Source organism: Coffea arabica, chromosome 2e, assembly GCF_036785885.1.
Source record: "Coffea arabica cultivar ET-39 chromosome 2e, Coffea Arabica ET-39 HiFi, whole genome shotgun sequence".
Taxonomy (NCBI): domain Eukaryota; kingdom Viridiplantae; phylum Streptophyta; class Magnoliopsida; order Gentianales; family Rubiaceae; genus Coffea; species Coffea arabica.
In genome coordinates this window covers 9678453-9693700 of record NC_092313.1, presented here as the reverse complement: position 1 = coordinate 9693700, position 15248 = coordinate 9678453, and the positions used below count along the sequence as shown (strand labels likewise).

General features: G+C 35.0%; 1 protein-coding gene across 4 annotated transcripts; it reads left to right on the top strand.

The window, feature by feature from the left end:
* The first annotated feature begins 2862 nt into the window (after positions 1 to 2862).
* LOC140004553 (uncharacterized) lies at positions 2863 to 15171 on the top strand. Of its 4 annotated transcripts, none has more exons than XM_072078806.1 (14): positions 2863 to 3254; positions 3488 to 3876; positions 4525 to 4763; positions 4986 to 5142; positions 6224 to 6301; positions 6736 to 6810; positions 6943 to 7062; positions 7780 to 7944; positions 8096 to 8621; positions 8875 to 9031; positions 9991 to 10100; positions 11770 to 11879; positions 12355 to 12712; positions 14561 to 15171. In XM_072078806.1, exons 2-14 carry the CDS (start codon positions 3547 to 3549, stop codon positions 14884 to 14886), a joined length of 2751 nt encoding a protein of 916 aa, XP_071934907.1. In that variant the 5' UTR covers positions 2863 to 3254; positions 3488 to 3546; the 3' UTR covers positions 14887 to 15171. The 4 variants fall into 4 exon arrangements, with proteins under 4 accessions (XP_071934907.1, XP_071934908.1, XP_071934906.1 ...); XM_072078805.1 differs by having other exon boundaries at positions 2871 to 3254; positions 4986 to 5166; XM_072078807.1 differs by lacking the exon at positions 7780 to 7944 and having other exon boundaries at positions 2870 to 3254; positions 4986 to 5166.
* Positions 15172 to 15248: the final 77 nt, after the last annotated feature.

The following is a 15248-nucleotide window of genomic DNA, read 5'->3' as shown; positions in this document are numbered from 1 at the left end:
AGGACCATTGTTTTTAATTTTTTTTTAAATTTATTATAACTTGCTACAACATATAATGTTTTCTGATTTTATGTATTGATCTTTATCTAAGTTATTTGTCTTTTCCTTTTTGTTTTTTGTGAGCTTAGTTGTAAGCCAAACATATAGAATTCGTATCTTAATAATCTCTTTTTAAAGATTTTGGTTTTCACATTTGTTTTTGATAAATATGGTTCACATGTTAATACAAAAAATACAAGCTTTATAGATGCGGTCTAAAGTTCATTAATCTTTTCAAGTATGATATGGATTTAATAATTAAAAAGATTTTAGCGATCATGAAAGTTTGATAATATGTTATTGGTATACAATTAAGTAATAATAATTTCTTTTCGTATTTGCATATCATACAATTAAAATTAGTTGCAAGCTCGTCATGTATTGCCTAATTAGGTCTCTATAGCTTTTTAATCAACAAAAATTTAAAGATAGAAAGGACTAGAGATCTACTTTAGTATTTTTTTTCTTTTTTTTTTTTAATGACAAAAACAAACATACCTAATTAGGGGTATGAAACCCTTAACCTAAGAGGGGGAGGAACTTTTGAAAGGGCCATTGGAATTCATCAAGCTATCATTATTCAATATCTATACAAAAATATTATACAAAAAGGATGACGAACCGTTCATTATTATATGTGAATTTTAGTATTTTGATATTTCAAATAATAATATTGTCATCAATGGGTTAAAAAGTATAGCTTTGCTAATTGATCCCCCAAAAAAGTTTTGAACGACACTTAAAGAGTATATTTTCTTAGAATATACTGCACATCGTTTTATGGCTGACCATATTGAAGAAAAATTTGCTCAATTAGCAACTAGAAGAAACCTATATATTTCTTGAATAGTTTCTTCTCTTTAATTTAACTATCTTCCTGCCCCTATTTATCTTGCATTGCTCATTATTTTTTACGCTCCAAAACCTATACTTGTCTATTTGATTTTGTGAACATTTTAAAAATCAAATAACATGCAATTGAGAAAGAAAAAAAATTGTGCTATTCAGTAGATGTCAATAGCGGTTTCCAATATAACGTGTCCTCATTGTCAAAAATTTGTGCTATTATTGTCGATTACTATTTCCAATAATATAATCATCATGCGTTCTTATTGTCGTTGATACAATAATTTGAGAATGTATTGATTATATATTGATGGCATAATAGTAGTACCTGTAACTAGACGTTCACAACTAGAAAAGGAAAACAACAGAAAACAGAAGCAAAGATAAGGTAGCACCATCATAGACATCTTGCTTATTTTTTATTCGCATATTCCAGAAACACAATGAATACCAACCGCGACAAGGATCTTTTTCTTTTTTTGGGTAGCAACAAGGATAGGGATGAGAGACCTCACAATTAGACCAGTTAAATGAATTGAGTTGTTCATTAGTTCGGTTTGACTCGACTCGTGTAAGCTTAAGTTTAACTCAATAGTTAAATGAGTCAATCTCAAACATGACTCAACCGATAAATAAGCCAAACTTGACTCGACTCACAAAGAGTTCATTTAAACTCGTTTAACTTGTTTGATAACTATGTACATTTAGCTTGACATAATTGTTTAAAATACAAATAGTAAAAAAATGCCTTCTTATATTTAGTGCTAATTTACTTAATTAGTAGGTTCATTAAATTAGTAAAATTTGATGATTTGCATTTTTTTGTTATGGTTTCTAGTTCGTTTGAGCTTGTTCGAACTCGAGTTCAATCCGTTTGTGTTAAAGGAGTTGAACTCGAGTTCGAACTTGAAATCGAGATTTTCTTTACGAGTCAAGTTTGAATACTAGTCTAGACTTGTTAGTTTAGAGAAACGAGATTCTAGTTTAGCTAATTAGGTAATCAAGTTAACCTCAAAGGTTGCGAGTTTCGCTCGACTCGACTCTACTAATATGAGTTTTAGAGGGGGAGTTTTTGTGTTGGCTCTTTTCTTTTTTCTTTTTATAAATTTAAGTTCAAATGGAGTTTGATGGCTTTGAAGTTGACTTTAAAGTCGAACTCTTGGGGATTGACTTCCCATTTATTAGGCAAAATTACATATTACCTCCTTATAATTATAATCTAGCAGCAATTCATTCGCACATAAAATCTATAGATTGCCAGACTAACAGTCAAATGTAAAGTAGTGAAAATATGTCATGCCCTTAATTGGATGAAAATTGTCACATGACTTCAAAAAAATAAAATTTCAAAAATTATTTGAGCTTTTTAAATTTATCTTGTCTTGTTGAAACGTTTCAATGAGGTTTTTTTTTTTTTTTTAAATTTGGCCATACGATCTAAGTCTTTATACTCTTAGAATATCTCAATAATCTCTTTGTAAGCATATAATGTTTTTGTCCTCTTACTTTTTTCTATTTAAATGAGGTACACATATTGACACAATACATACAATCTTTCTATGAGTGGTTGGAAGTCTATTAACTTTTTAAAATATGTTGAGTTCAATAGTTTTTTTGGTAGCTTTACAACAATGGAAGTTAATAATATGTTATTTTATGTATAACAATAATAAGCTATTATTTTGTTGCAGAATATATTTTGTATATAATATACAATATATTTTATATTATTCATGAAATTGAGATATATGATTACTTAAGATAAACTTTTGATAAAATAATTACTAGGAATTTTTTTTTTAGATATTAAAATAAAATATTTTAGTTTTTTCTTCTCTCTTTTTTTTGGGGCAAAAAATCTAGATGTTCTTCAAACTTTTAAATTGATAGGTTTTTAGCCCTCCACCTATTAAATATATATTTTTGCCTCTCGAACTTGTGAAAGGGTATATTCTCTAGTCAAAGGTTTGAGTAGATCCTGTCTATGTAGACACCGTGATACAAATTTTGTCACATCATTTCATCAACTCAAGAATATATCTAGCCAAAAGGGTGAAGAATATGCCTTTTATAAGTTTGAGGGCCAATTGGTTTTTTCATCGTATTTTTTCATATGTTTGACTTGTGCGAGGAAACAGAACCCACACAGGTTTCTGCCTATTTACGCGACGTCGTTTAGCAGCCATTGACATCACTCGAGAGAACAGGTGCTTAGGTCAATCTGTTTAACCAACTAACGACCCATTCCGCTATTCCCCTCCTCTGTACCGTCCTTGCCTCACGTGTCACTGCTCTTTTCTTCTTAGTCTCCACTCTTCATTACTGAAAGTTCCACCCAGAAGCACATTTTCGCATCTCAACTTAAATAGGCAAGTGTTTATAACTCTGTTTTGCTTTTCTTGTATCTGATTTCATATTTGCTATTTATATTGGTTATTCAAATCAAAGCCCAATTCATGTAAGTTAAATTCCAAGAAAGATTGGTTAATGATATGCTTGTTGAGCTTTCAAGTTTTTGAATTTTGGGTTGTTCAAGAAACTGACTTTATCTCATAAAGATTTGAACTTTTTATTCTTTTTGGTGTGGATGATTTATCTTCAGGTCAGGTGTTAGGTTTATGTTAAGTATCTTAAAGGGGTATTACGATAAGGAAAGGGAAAATGAGAAAGAGGCCCAATAGTAGTTCTGCTGCTAAATCAAATTCATCTACCAGTGGTGATACAAGTGATAAAAAGGGACCCCAGAACAGTGATGATGTAGTAGTGGCTGCTAAGAGGTCAACTTTTGTGGTTCTGACATTGTTTGTGCTGGTCGTAAATGGGAGTTGGGCTATTTATCATTACCAGTTTGAGAGTCTGCCAGCTCCACTTTCGGCTGTGCAGGTGGGTAAGAGAGGATTTTCTGAGCTTGAGGCTATAAAGCATGTCAAGGCATTGACTCAATTTGGTCCTCACCCTGTTGGTTCTGATGCTCTGGACCGTGCTTTGCAGGTATTAATGGTCTATTTTCACTGATGTAATTAACCTGCATCCCTATCTGTTTTCAGTTAATTCGATAGTCATAATTATTGCAATTCCATAAGATTCTCTGCCATTTTTCTGTTTTCTGTCTTTTAATTTCAATAAAATAATATAAATTCTAGTGTAAATGGTGAGTTCATTGGAATCTATTATCATTTAGAAAAACCCATGATCATACTCACCCTTATCTAAAAGTTTAAAGCTTTTGATCACTAAGTGTCAATTAACTAAAGTTTGACACCCACCACCCTATGATACTGTATAATCTAAAATACAAAGAGTTGATTCATTCCGCTGTCTAAAAGTAGCTGTTAGACAAGGTTACATGTGTGATCAACAATATAGCTCTCTTGATAGTTTTGTAAATAATGAACAGCAAGTAGAAGCTGCACTTTTCTAGTAAGGGTTTAATTTACATGCCACATTCATGTTCGGTAGCTGGTATTTTTAGCTACAGATATTGTGCGCCGATAATCCTTGATGCTACTTTAGAATTTGATTTTGCTTGCCACTTACTTGTGGTGTGAAGGTTGCTGTATTCTTTTTGGGTAAATAGTATTTGCATTTTGATGCTTTTCTATGTGCATACCTTTATAATGATGCCAACTTTCTTTCCAGTACGTCTTGGCAGCATCAGAGTCGATTAAGAAAACTGCTCATTGGGAAGTTGATGTGGAAATTGACTTTTTTCATACAAGATATGGAGCTAATCGTCTGGTTAGTGGCCTTTTTAAGGGCAAAACTCTTGTTTATTCAGATTTGAATCACGTTGCTATGAGAATCCTGCCCAAATACGCCACTGAAGCTGGGGAGAATGCTATTCTTGTCTCCTCCCATATTGACACTGTTTTTTCTGGGTATGTTTTTACTTAATTCTTCTTTGCATGTCCTCAGAAATCTGTTTCTTTCCTTTGGAAAGAATTATCTGTAGGTTTGCTGATTTGTACTTTGGATGACTGTCCTTGCATATAGTCCATTTACAATCTCATTTTTTCATCTTCATTTGTTTGTTCTAAGATGCATTCAACTTTTTTCAGAGAATCTGGAGCTTCTCATTCAATGCTGACCTTTGTATGTAGGGAAGGAGCAGGTGATTGCAGTTCTTGTGTTGCTGTTATGTTGGAGCTTGCGCGAGGAATTTCTCAGTGGGCTCATGGATTTAAGCATGCTGTTATATTCTTATTTAATACTGGGGAGGAGGAAGGGCTAAATGGTGCTCACAGCTTTATAACTCAGGTTTTGACCAAGAGATGTCTATTGGTGGGAGTGTGGCCCCTAATTATTTATTTGATGTATTTTTTTGTTAATATTGGTTGGTGAGAGCCGATTTTTTCATGCACCATCTCAGCATGTTGCCAAAATCAATTCTAATGCTTGGACCTCCATCATTAGGAATAGGCGCGCACACCATTATTATAAGTGAATGTACGGAGTATTAGTTGCTTAACTCCTAGCTTGGAACCTCATCATGAAAAGCTTGTTAGGATTTTCTTGGGCACTAAACCATCAAGGTTGCAACCCTCCATCTCTTCCAAGATGTGTGAATATATATGAGCAGCTATAAATATGAAAGAAGTTTTTGGCACCAACCAACCAATTACAGGATTCTAGTGCCTGGTGAGAGGAGAAAATATTGCCGTCTAGAGTTTTGACGAAAAATGATGAAATTTTGCCTGATAATGTTGAAAACATAGTCAGCATAAATAGCAATAGATTTAGTTCAAAAAAATCTGGATGGATTTTTCCATCTTAGTCAGTTCTTTTGACTAATTTCCCCAGTTCTCATTGATTTTCTCCCTCTTTTTACTTACCCCTATTTAATGCCTTATTTTTCTTATTCCTTGTACTACAAGTTTGGAATTGATATGCATTAAGTCAATCAACAGTGCTCTAAAGTTCATTACCTGATAAGAAGGAACTTGCTCATTACCTGACAAAAGTTTCACTTGAGAACAGATATGTCCTCCTCCACCTGTGAATTGGATGAGTCTGGAGCTTTGGATTTCTCACTCATCATTGAACTGATAAAGATCTCTGTTGGCAAATATATGTTGGGTGGCTGTAAACTCTAGAGTCTCTCTCTCAATTAATGAGAGAAGAGAAGAGTGAGAAGGAATGGGAGAGGGGGAGGAAGAGAGTAAGGCTACCATGCCTTGGGATAGAAGTTGGGTAAAAAATTCTATACACTATAATTGCAAGTGGATATCCTTGGAAATAGAATTTGATAATGCTATTGTTCTGGTGTTCAAAATATAAGTCTTCTGCAAAGTCCAACAGATATTGAACATGGGAGGATTGACATATAATCTCAATGCAGCACCCTTGGAGTGATACAGTAAGAATGGCTATTGATTTGGAGGCAATGGGTATCGGCGGAAAGTCTACCATTTTTCAGGTCTACTCTGTGAATTAAAATCTCTCTCTCTCTCTCTTGCTTCCCTAGTTCCCTTAGCCTTAATGTTTCTCTAAATTTATTTGCTTCTGAAGTAGCAACTATGAAATATTTGACTTTTAGAAAAAACATTGTGGTGCTTCTCTTACATGGTATGTGTGGCCTAGCATGGTTCAATTGCTGATGGCAGCAATGGGTGCCAACAAAAGGAACGAGAATTGTGATGATAAAAAAGATTAACAAGCCTATCTTATGTGTTTAATGCACCCTCACAATATTAGATACATTTAAAATTAATAGATTCTCTTGCATTTGTGTTAAACCTAGAATAATGGCCTAATGCGTTACCTTCAGTGATCTATTTTTAATTGGTATCCATCATGACTCTGGTTAGGCTGTTTCTTTTCCTTATTGTCTTCTTGTTTGTTGTTTTACAGGCTGGTCCTAATCCGTGGGCAATCGAAAACTTTGCAGCTGTAGCAAAGTATCCATCTGCTCAGATTGTTGCACAGGTCTGTTGAACGAGTTTGTTTGTGTAGTATGTGGAGATAACAATTGTGTTGAATACTGTACTGCTTTTTTACTAAATTACATTTTCCAGGCAGGACAAAAACTTATATCTTCGGGATATCTTAGTGCTGCAGGATCTCTTTTCTTCTGGGGCAATAAAATCTGCAACCGATTTTCAAATATATAAAGAAGTTGCTGGACTTTCTGGACTTGACTTTGCATTTCTTGATGACACTGCCGTATACCACACAAAGGTAACCTGGAAGATCACATAGACATTTTATTCTCATGCTATGTTGCTTGATATTAAGATTTATATGGCGCTTTGGTCAAAATAGCAATCTAATGCATTTTTCATAAAAAGGCAGCTTCTGTCATTTCTATCTGGAGCGCAATTATATAGAACATAAGTTGGTGTGAAGCAGAATAATGACCAACTTTTGCTCTTCTTTTAATCAAATGAACCAGACTCCAGAGCAGATTATTGATTTCATCTGGAGTATAATACAAATCAGTTCATCAATTCTCTTGATTATTTTAAACACCTTGATTTCATCGTCTGTGAGCATGACTTTTTGGATAATGCTTGCCTCCTGACTGACCAAAATTAGACTGAGTTGTGGCTGGGATCATCTCTCTCTCATGCTTAGAAACTATTACTTGATGATATATTATTCTGATGTGCCTCTTTAAAAAAAGAAAAAAGGCATTATTCAAATGTGCATGACATGAATAGAAATCTAACTAGCCTGACAATAATCTGCTTCTCGGTGGGTGGCATGAGCTCTACCTAGTAGCATGTCTTTATGGACATGTTATGTTCATTTATAACAAAGTGGAGTAAATCTTCTCTGCAGATATGTCTAATTGCTATTTTAGCCCTTTTCCTCTATTTTTCTTTGAGATATCCAAAGCTAGATGGTTTGATTATACCAACAACTTTTATTAGGAATAAGTACCTTTTTGTGCAGAATGACAAATTAAAGCTTCTGAAACCGGGTTCTCTTCAACATCTTGGAGAAAATATGCTCGCTTTTCTGCTTCAAGCTGCTGCGTCTTCTCATCTTCCTCTGGGCAAGGCAGAGGAACAAGATGGAAATTCTAGCAGAGATGCTGCTATATATTTTGACATTTTGGTACCTTAGCAATACTTTAGCAGATTATTGTAGATCTGCATTTTCTTGTTTGACTAGTCAATCTCTTGATTACATAGATGAATTTTAGTCAATCTAACTGGATACAGATGCCAATGTCATTCTTAATTGAACATGTATGCTTGTGTCTCAGGGAACATATATTGTTGTATTTCGTCAACGGTTAGCCAACATGTTCTACAACTCCACAATTATGCAGTCACTTTTGATATGGGTTACATCAATCATGATGGGTGGTTCTTCTGCACTAATCTCACTGGCTTTGTCATCTTTGAGTATCATACTCATGTGGATAAGCTCCATTGCTTTCGCTGCTGTTGCTGCCTTTTGTCTCCCACTTGTATCTGCATCACCAGTTCCATATGTTTCAAACCCTTGGCTGGTGGTTGGTTTATTTGGTGTACCTGCTCTGCTAGGAGCATTCATTGGCCAACATCTAGGATATCTGATTCTGCGTAGATACTTGTCAGCTGTATACTCAACAAGATATAGGGACCTTTCTTCTTCTGTTCAAGCTGACATTGCTAAGTTAGATTCTGAAAGATGGCTCTTTAAGGCAGGTTTAATACAGTGGCTTCTGCTCCTGATACTGGGAAACTATTATAAGATTGGATCTACTTATTTAGCTCTTGTTTGGCTGGTTTCGCCTGCATTTGCATGTAAGTATGATTACAATAGCCTGCTTCATAGTGATGAGACCTAATGCAACACTAATGATACAACCTGAGATCTGATAAAAGCTGGATGTTGTCTCAAAATAGCTGTTTAGATATATCTCTATTTAAGAGAATTTTACTTCTTTCTCATCTATGATTTACTAGAATTTTTCTTCGATAGCTATTAAGTTTTTTCAAAACTTGGAATCATATCAATCCTGCTTTGTTTTGTCTAATCTATGTGTTGGAATAGCAGATGGGTTGCTTGAAGCTACTCTATCACCAGCTCGGTTGCCTAAACCACTGAAAACTCTGACCTTGGTGATTGGCTTGTCTTTTCCATTTCTACTATCTTCTGGTATGATTATAAGGTTGACAAGCATAATGGTTGGATCTACAGTTCGTTTAGAAAGGTAAACCAACAGTAAGAGGGTAAATTTTCTTGGAAGTCCTGAGTTATATTCTTTTTTAGTGCTGATATTGACACTCCACCGATTTTATATTTTTAGCAAAAGAACATGAAGAAAATGGAGTATCTCTGCCAATATCATTAACCTTTCTTATTTCCACTCTTTCTTTTGAATAACAGAGTACCATGTTGTTCTTCATTTTCTCATGTTTCCTTGTTTCTTTGTTCCATTGTATTAGGAAATATTGCACATTTGGTAAGTTTTAGCTTCTCAAAGGTTTTTTAGACTATCACATGCATATAATTTTTTTTAAAAATAACCTCTCTAGTTGGGGGACGGGAGTTGGTTTGATTCTACATTGTTATGATTTCACTTTTTGGCTGTAAATGCATCCTCTCCGGTGTTTTGCGGGATCTGTTGAGAATCTATGGATAATTTTAGCTTATCTTAAAGTTTGATAGACATCTGACCTAGGATATCTCAAACACCGACACAGAATCCAAGAATATGTTCTTTTTTTTTTGGTTCTTTTGGATTTTGTACACAAATATTATCAGGCTGCTTGATTAACATCTTTCTGGACAAAATAAATAACCTAGGATATTTCAAGCCATATTCTTGATTGTTTCTAACAATTTGTTGCCAAATAGAGTCATATACTTATGTTACTGTTCTTTGTTTGACATTTAAAGATGATATCTTTGTCTTTTACTTGTGGTTTTTTAGGTTCCATCTTATATCAATCTTAGGTCATTAGCCACATGAAAAAAATCTCTGATGGTCAGGTCCTTTCATTATTCCTGCATCAAATTAATCAGCAGTCATAATACTTCCTTATCTCAGCAAATCTGTAGAATATAAATGCTGTCTTTCTGCTTGGCAACTGCAGTACACCAGAAATTGTTTAACCAGTCTTTTGATCCGCTAGAGGAGTAATGGGGGTCATCTTTATCTTTTTGCAGGAATCCTGGTAGCAACCCTGAGTGGATAGGGAATATTGTGGTTGCAATTCTTATTGCTGCAATTGTGTGCCTTACGTTGGTGTATCTTCTGTCATATATTCACATCTCAGGTTCTTACTCGAAAGCTTGCTTGTCTTTGCAGTTGATTATGAAAAGTTTGTCCTAATCAAACACAAATCAATGAAGTTCAAGGTTGAACTTACAATTTTCAAATACTTTGGATGTAAGCAATGTTAGGTGCATGTGTCCTGACCTTCTTAGGCGCCACCCCTTAAAGTGAGGATTTGGATTTGAATGAACTGAGTTCCTTTTCAAGTGCATAAATACAGTACTTGCATAGGGGGCAGAGAGTTGTCTTTGGTAGCACGCCCACATTTTCTGCTTTCTGGTGGCATCTTTCTGATCGTGATAGTCCTGCACACAGTACATAGGTTATGTTTTGGTGTATTGCATTTTTACCAACAATTTATTGGTTTATTGGTTATGTTTAGACAAGATGAGAGCATTTAGAGATTTGAGTTATTTATTACCGAGTAGTAACAATATCCTTCTTACGTGAACACCAATATTAGTTTGAATTGCCGTCATTTTTTTCACAAATGCTACTGCCGGCCTTTGTTTTATGGCTTCTCAATCAGTGAACTATTTTAAAAAATTTAAGTTGTAACAGTTTTGCATGACCATAATGGGAGCTTCAATTGGCAATAAAAAATTAATTAAGAGCAAACACTTTTACCAAACACTTCAAGATCTGATTTTTCATTCTAAAGCAGATCCTGTGGTAAAGTTGTCTAATTGCAGTATATCAGTCAAATGCTGGTTATTAAGTTGAAGTGCATGATGTGCGAAATCATATAGCTTCTCACTAGCTTGAACTTGTATCAAGGAACATATCTGCTTGCTATGCATAGATAGAGGCGTAAAGTATGCAACTATCCAAAATAGCTTTTCAACTACTTGGCCTCAAATTTACTGTTGCGTGTCTTGCTTTTCTGCTAGTATATTTCATGCAAGTCCAATTATGATTCAATTACAGACCTGTCGTAACCTCTTTTTACTTAAAAACTAGAATTGCAATTACTTCAATCTCTCCCAATGTTTGAGTATTTTTTTTATGGGGTCTAAACTAGGTACTTGAAAAAGTTGGCTTCATCAAGTTGCTATTATTGGGTTTTGAGCTTGGACAGTTGGAAGAAACTAGCACGTAGTTTTTACAATTCCTCAGTTTCTTCTTTCACCTACAGATTGAACTAAAATAGGCAAACCTCCTTTGTGTACTATATTATACTTTGATCACTTGCCTGTGAAATAAAATGTACATTTACGAGCAGAAAATGCTATCAGCTACAGAAAAGGTTTGCAAAAACTCTACATGGTCCATGAAGGGGAAGTATGATGGATAATGGACAGCTAAGTGCTACAGATCTGTCATTCGAAAGTAATCTATCTTGTTTGTTATGAGTGAAGGGGTAAGAGGGAAAAACCAATTCACTGCTGGTTCGGTCCTTTTACCAAAGCACAGCATCAAGACCCACAAGATTTTGAAGGGTTTGAGAGTGCTAATTTGCTGGGCTTGGACACTTGACTAGTCTTACTTTGACATACCATTTCACCAACCTCATTAATAAAATGAAAGCAAGAAGGGAGATGGCTAGTTTCCCTGGATTTCTCATTTATGTCTTTTATTTTATTTGGTTGGTATACTTGAAGTTATAGTAGTGGAAAATAATCACTGGATTTTGCAAAATCACATGTTTCCTCCTGTTATTTACTTTCCAGGTGCAAAGGTGCCAATCATCATTATAACCTCTATCCTCTTTGGCCTTTCAATTTGTTCGGTAGTAGGTTTTCTTCAGGCATTTACTGAAGATACTGCCAGAGCTGTGAATGTAAGTAGCTGGTAGTCCTTGACATAAATATAACTTATACCTCATCTAAATATTCCATAACGCATGTTGCTCTAACTGCATTTTCGGGTAAATTTGTATTCCTGGATCAACTACTTTCTTATTCTCAACTAGTTTAAGATAGGTCACTGTAGATTCAAGTTCCTGCAAGTTCATAGAAGGAATTTTTTTCACTAAGGGCTTATTCTTGATTGCTTAAGATCAGCAGGTTCTTGCTCTTTTTGGCTAAAAGCTGCTTTTTGGTGTTGTCAATTACTTTATTTTGCTTCTTTTAAAAACTGAGAGGCCACTAAGGTACTCTGGAACTATCTTCTGGCTTGTAACTGCTTTAAACACAGAAATAAGCTTTCACTTTAGTTAATGGTGTAATAATCACGTTCACATGCTTGAATTTTTGGCTGGGAAATCATGTTCAGAATATGTTGCTTCTGATAGTTGGGTGCCATCATCTTTTCAGGTTGTCCATGTTGTGGATACGACAGGAAAACATGGTGGAAAACAAGAACCAGACTCCTATGTTTCACTGTTTTCAACAACTCCTGGAAACTTGATTAAAGAGGCTGAAAAGATTGGGAAGAAAATGGTTTGTGGCAAGGATAAGATGCCTGATTTTGTCAGTTTTTCAGTGAACTACAGCTGTTGGATTGATGAGGATGTTTTAGCTGGGTGGGACAAATCTGATATCCCCGCAATTCATGTCGAGCGTGATATGATGGATGAGAACAGAATTACTGAAATCTCATTGGACACAAAATTTTCCACTCGATGGACTCTTGGAATCAATATGGAAGAAATTGAAGATTTCCAGTTGAAAGGTACAATGGATGTTTCTCAAGGTTTATCCTTGTTTTCCTGTTTCACGACTTTTTTCCTCTTTGATTCATGAGTAGATTTTTACTAATGAATCATTCAAGTTCATTATATGAATACATGTAGACACATTCCATTCAAGTTCATTTATGTCTGTTTTGGAACATTTCCAATAGAAGAAGATTTTTATCAAGGGTGGCAATATTGGCAGTCTGCTTTTTGGTACTGGTACTCCATCCTCTGTGTAATTTCTGGATACGAATATGAAGCAAGTGGAGTATTAGTGTGATTACCCTTTCATTAAATTCTATTTTTTTTTTTTTTTTTTACCCGTTCTGGATTTACATGCTTGTAAGTTTTATCAATTTTCTAGAGATGTAAATTGTCAGAATTTAGTTGCTCTCAAGTTGCTTAACATAGACCTTTTCTTGTGTCTACTGTAAACCCTTGTAAAAGTGGAAAAGGCAGTACCTACATGTATGACAGCAATCCTTGATAACAACAGTTACTAGTATGAAGAATTTAAAGCTGTGCTAGAATGATGCAACATAGAGGAACCCACTGCATTCAACCTTGGGTTGACTGGTCTGGAGAAAATCTTTTAGCTTCACTTTTGCCTCCTGGGTAGCTGTGCTGCTTAAAGTCTAATGTCATTTGATTGGGTCCTGGAAAAGGCTTAGAAGAAACTGCATAAATGGGCAATAGAGATTCTATAATTTAAAGGGTTTGTCTAACACATGTTATACCCAAGGGGCTGTGATTTACAGGGCCTATAAGCTAGATGTTGAACCTACAGGGCTCTAATGCGTTAGGGAGGTTAAAGTTGGAAAGTACCTAAAAGCTAGATGCTGTACATTTAGATGGTAAAATGTTTTAATAATGAGTATGGTGGGGATTCCCATTAACGAATATTAATAATCTAAAGGCTACTATTGCAATCTGTTACTCTGTGAAGTTTGTTAATTTGGAGAACTATTGATAAATTGAGGAACGCCTTGTTAATGGAAAATTCTGTTTTGGGGGTTCAGAGTTGGGATTACAGATATAAGGTTATTCATCAAACTTTGCTGAAAGTAGTTTTAGATACATGTGAGTGAAGCTTATAGCTTCTCGCATCTGATGCAAGACATGTTAAGCAGTAAGGGGGACTGGGCTGACCGGTTTCAAAAATCACCGACTTACAGGTGACAATAGCTGCTTTTTTTTTATTTTTTTTAATTTTAACGTGAACTGCCCTAATGTACAGTCATTTTATAAATGCTAAATTGATACTAAAACTAGCCAAGGAATATTAATATAACTTGTAATTGAGTAAAATTTTTTTGGTGAACCGATGGGGAGAACTAATTACCAGATACATTGGTTACAATTGTTTGGCCACTAAGATGAAGGAAAAAGATTTTGATTCTGAAAAGTTCACCTTTGTTACATCCATCTGAGAGGTCTCAGGAAATTTAAATAGAATACTGTTTCTGTTGCATATTATTGGTAATGGTTATTAAACTCTATTCCTATTGGTTATTAGTCTTTTTCATTATCAAAGAGAGTTACTCCACTGTATATTAACCGGGTAAGAGTGCTGCATGTTTTTCAGAATAGTATTGTCATTGTCAATTGGAGCAAAGGAATTTAGCTTGGCTTCTTGTTCAGGGCATTTTTTGTGGCGTTTTGAGTATCATAACTGTCCATAATCTTTTTAAGTCATGTTTACTTCCTAAACTACTGATCATGTTTTTGCTCCAAGCTGAAACTGTTGCTTCACCAGAAGAATGGCAATGTTATCATAACTGAAGCCACTGGATATCATGCTCTCTTACAAAAAGATCCTTTTCTGTTAATGTTTTGGTCTCTAGATGTGGGCGAGTCTGAGGAGTTAATTCCGCTTGGTGGCAAGACAATTGTGGATGGATGGCATATCATTCAGTTTTCAGGTGGCAAGAAAGCGCCAACCAAGTTCAGCCTGACTCTTTCCTGGATAAACGAAAAGCACGGTCCGATGACAAGAAATGAGGGCAGTAGGGGAGAACGCCCACTTCTGAAGCTGAGAACAGATGTTGACAGACTAACTCCACAAACACAAGATGTTCTTACGAAGCTGCCTCCTTGGTGTTCATTATTTGGGAAATCCACATCTCCCCACACCTTAGCTTTCTTGAGCAGTCTCCCTATTGTTTTCTAGGCATTTGGAAATAGAATTCTTGCCTTGCGACTCCCCAGCTAAATGTTGCCTGCAGAGAACAAGAGACACACCTTCGCCAGAAGAATACACTACTACTGTTTTTGTCTAGGAAACTTGGATTCAATTGCAAAACCCTGAAAGAGGGTTGTTCATTTAACTTTCTGAACTCAAGATATGTCTTGCGTATTATTAGTCACTGAAAGAGATTACAAAATGTAAAGTGTATTATCAATTAAGTTGCGCTTTATTATTTCAATGATGAAAATTTGGCACAAAGTTTATTAACTTTTTGTTTGTCCTTGATATTTGAATCTTAGATTTTTATAATATATGTGCAAGACTTTACGGCTAAGCTAGTATTT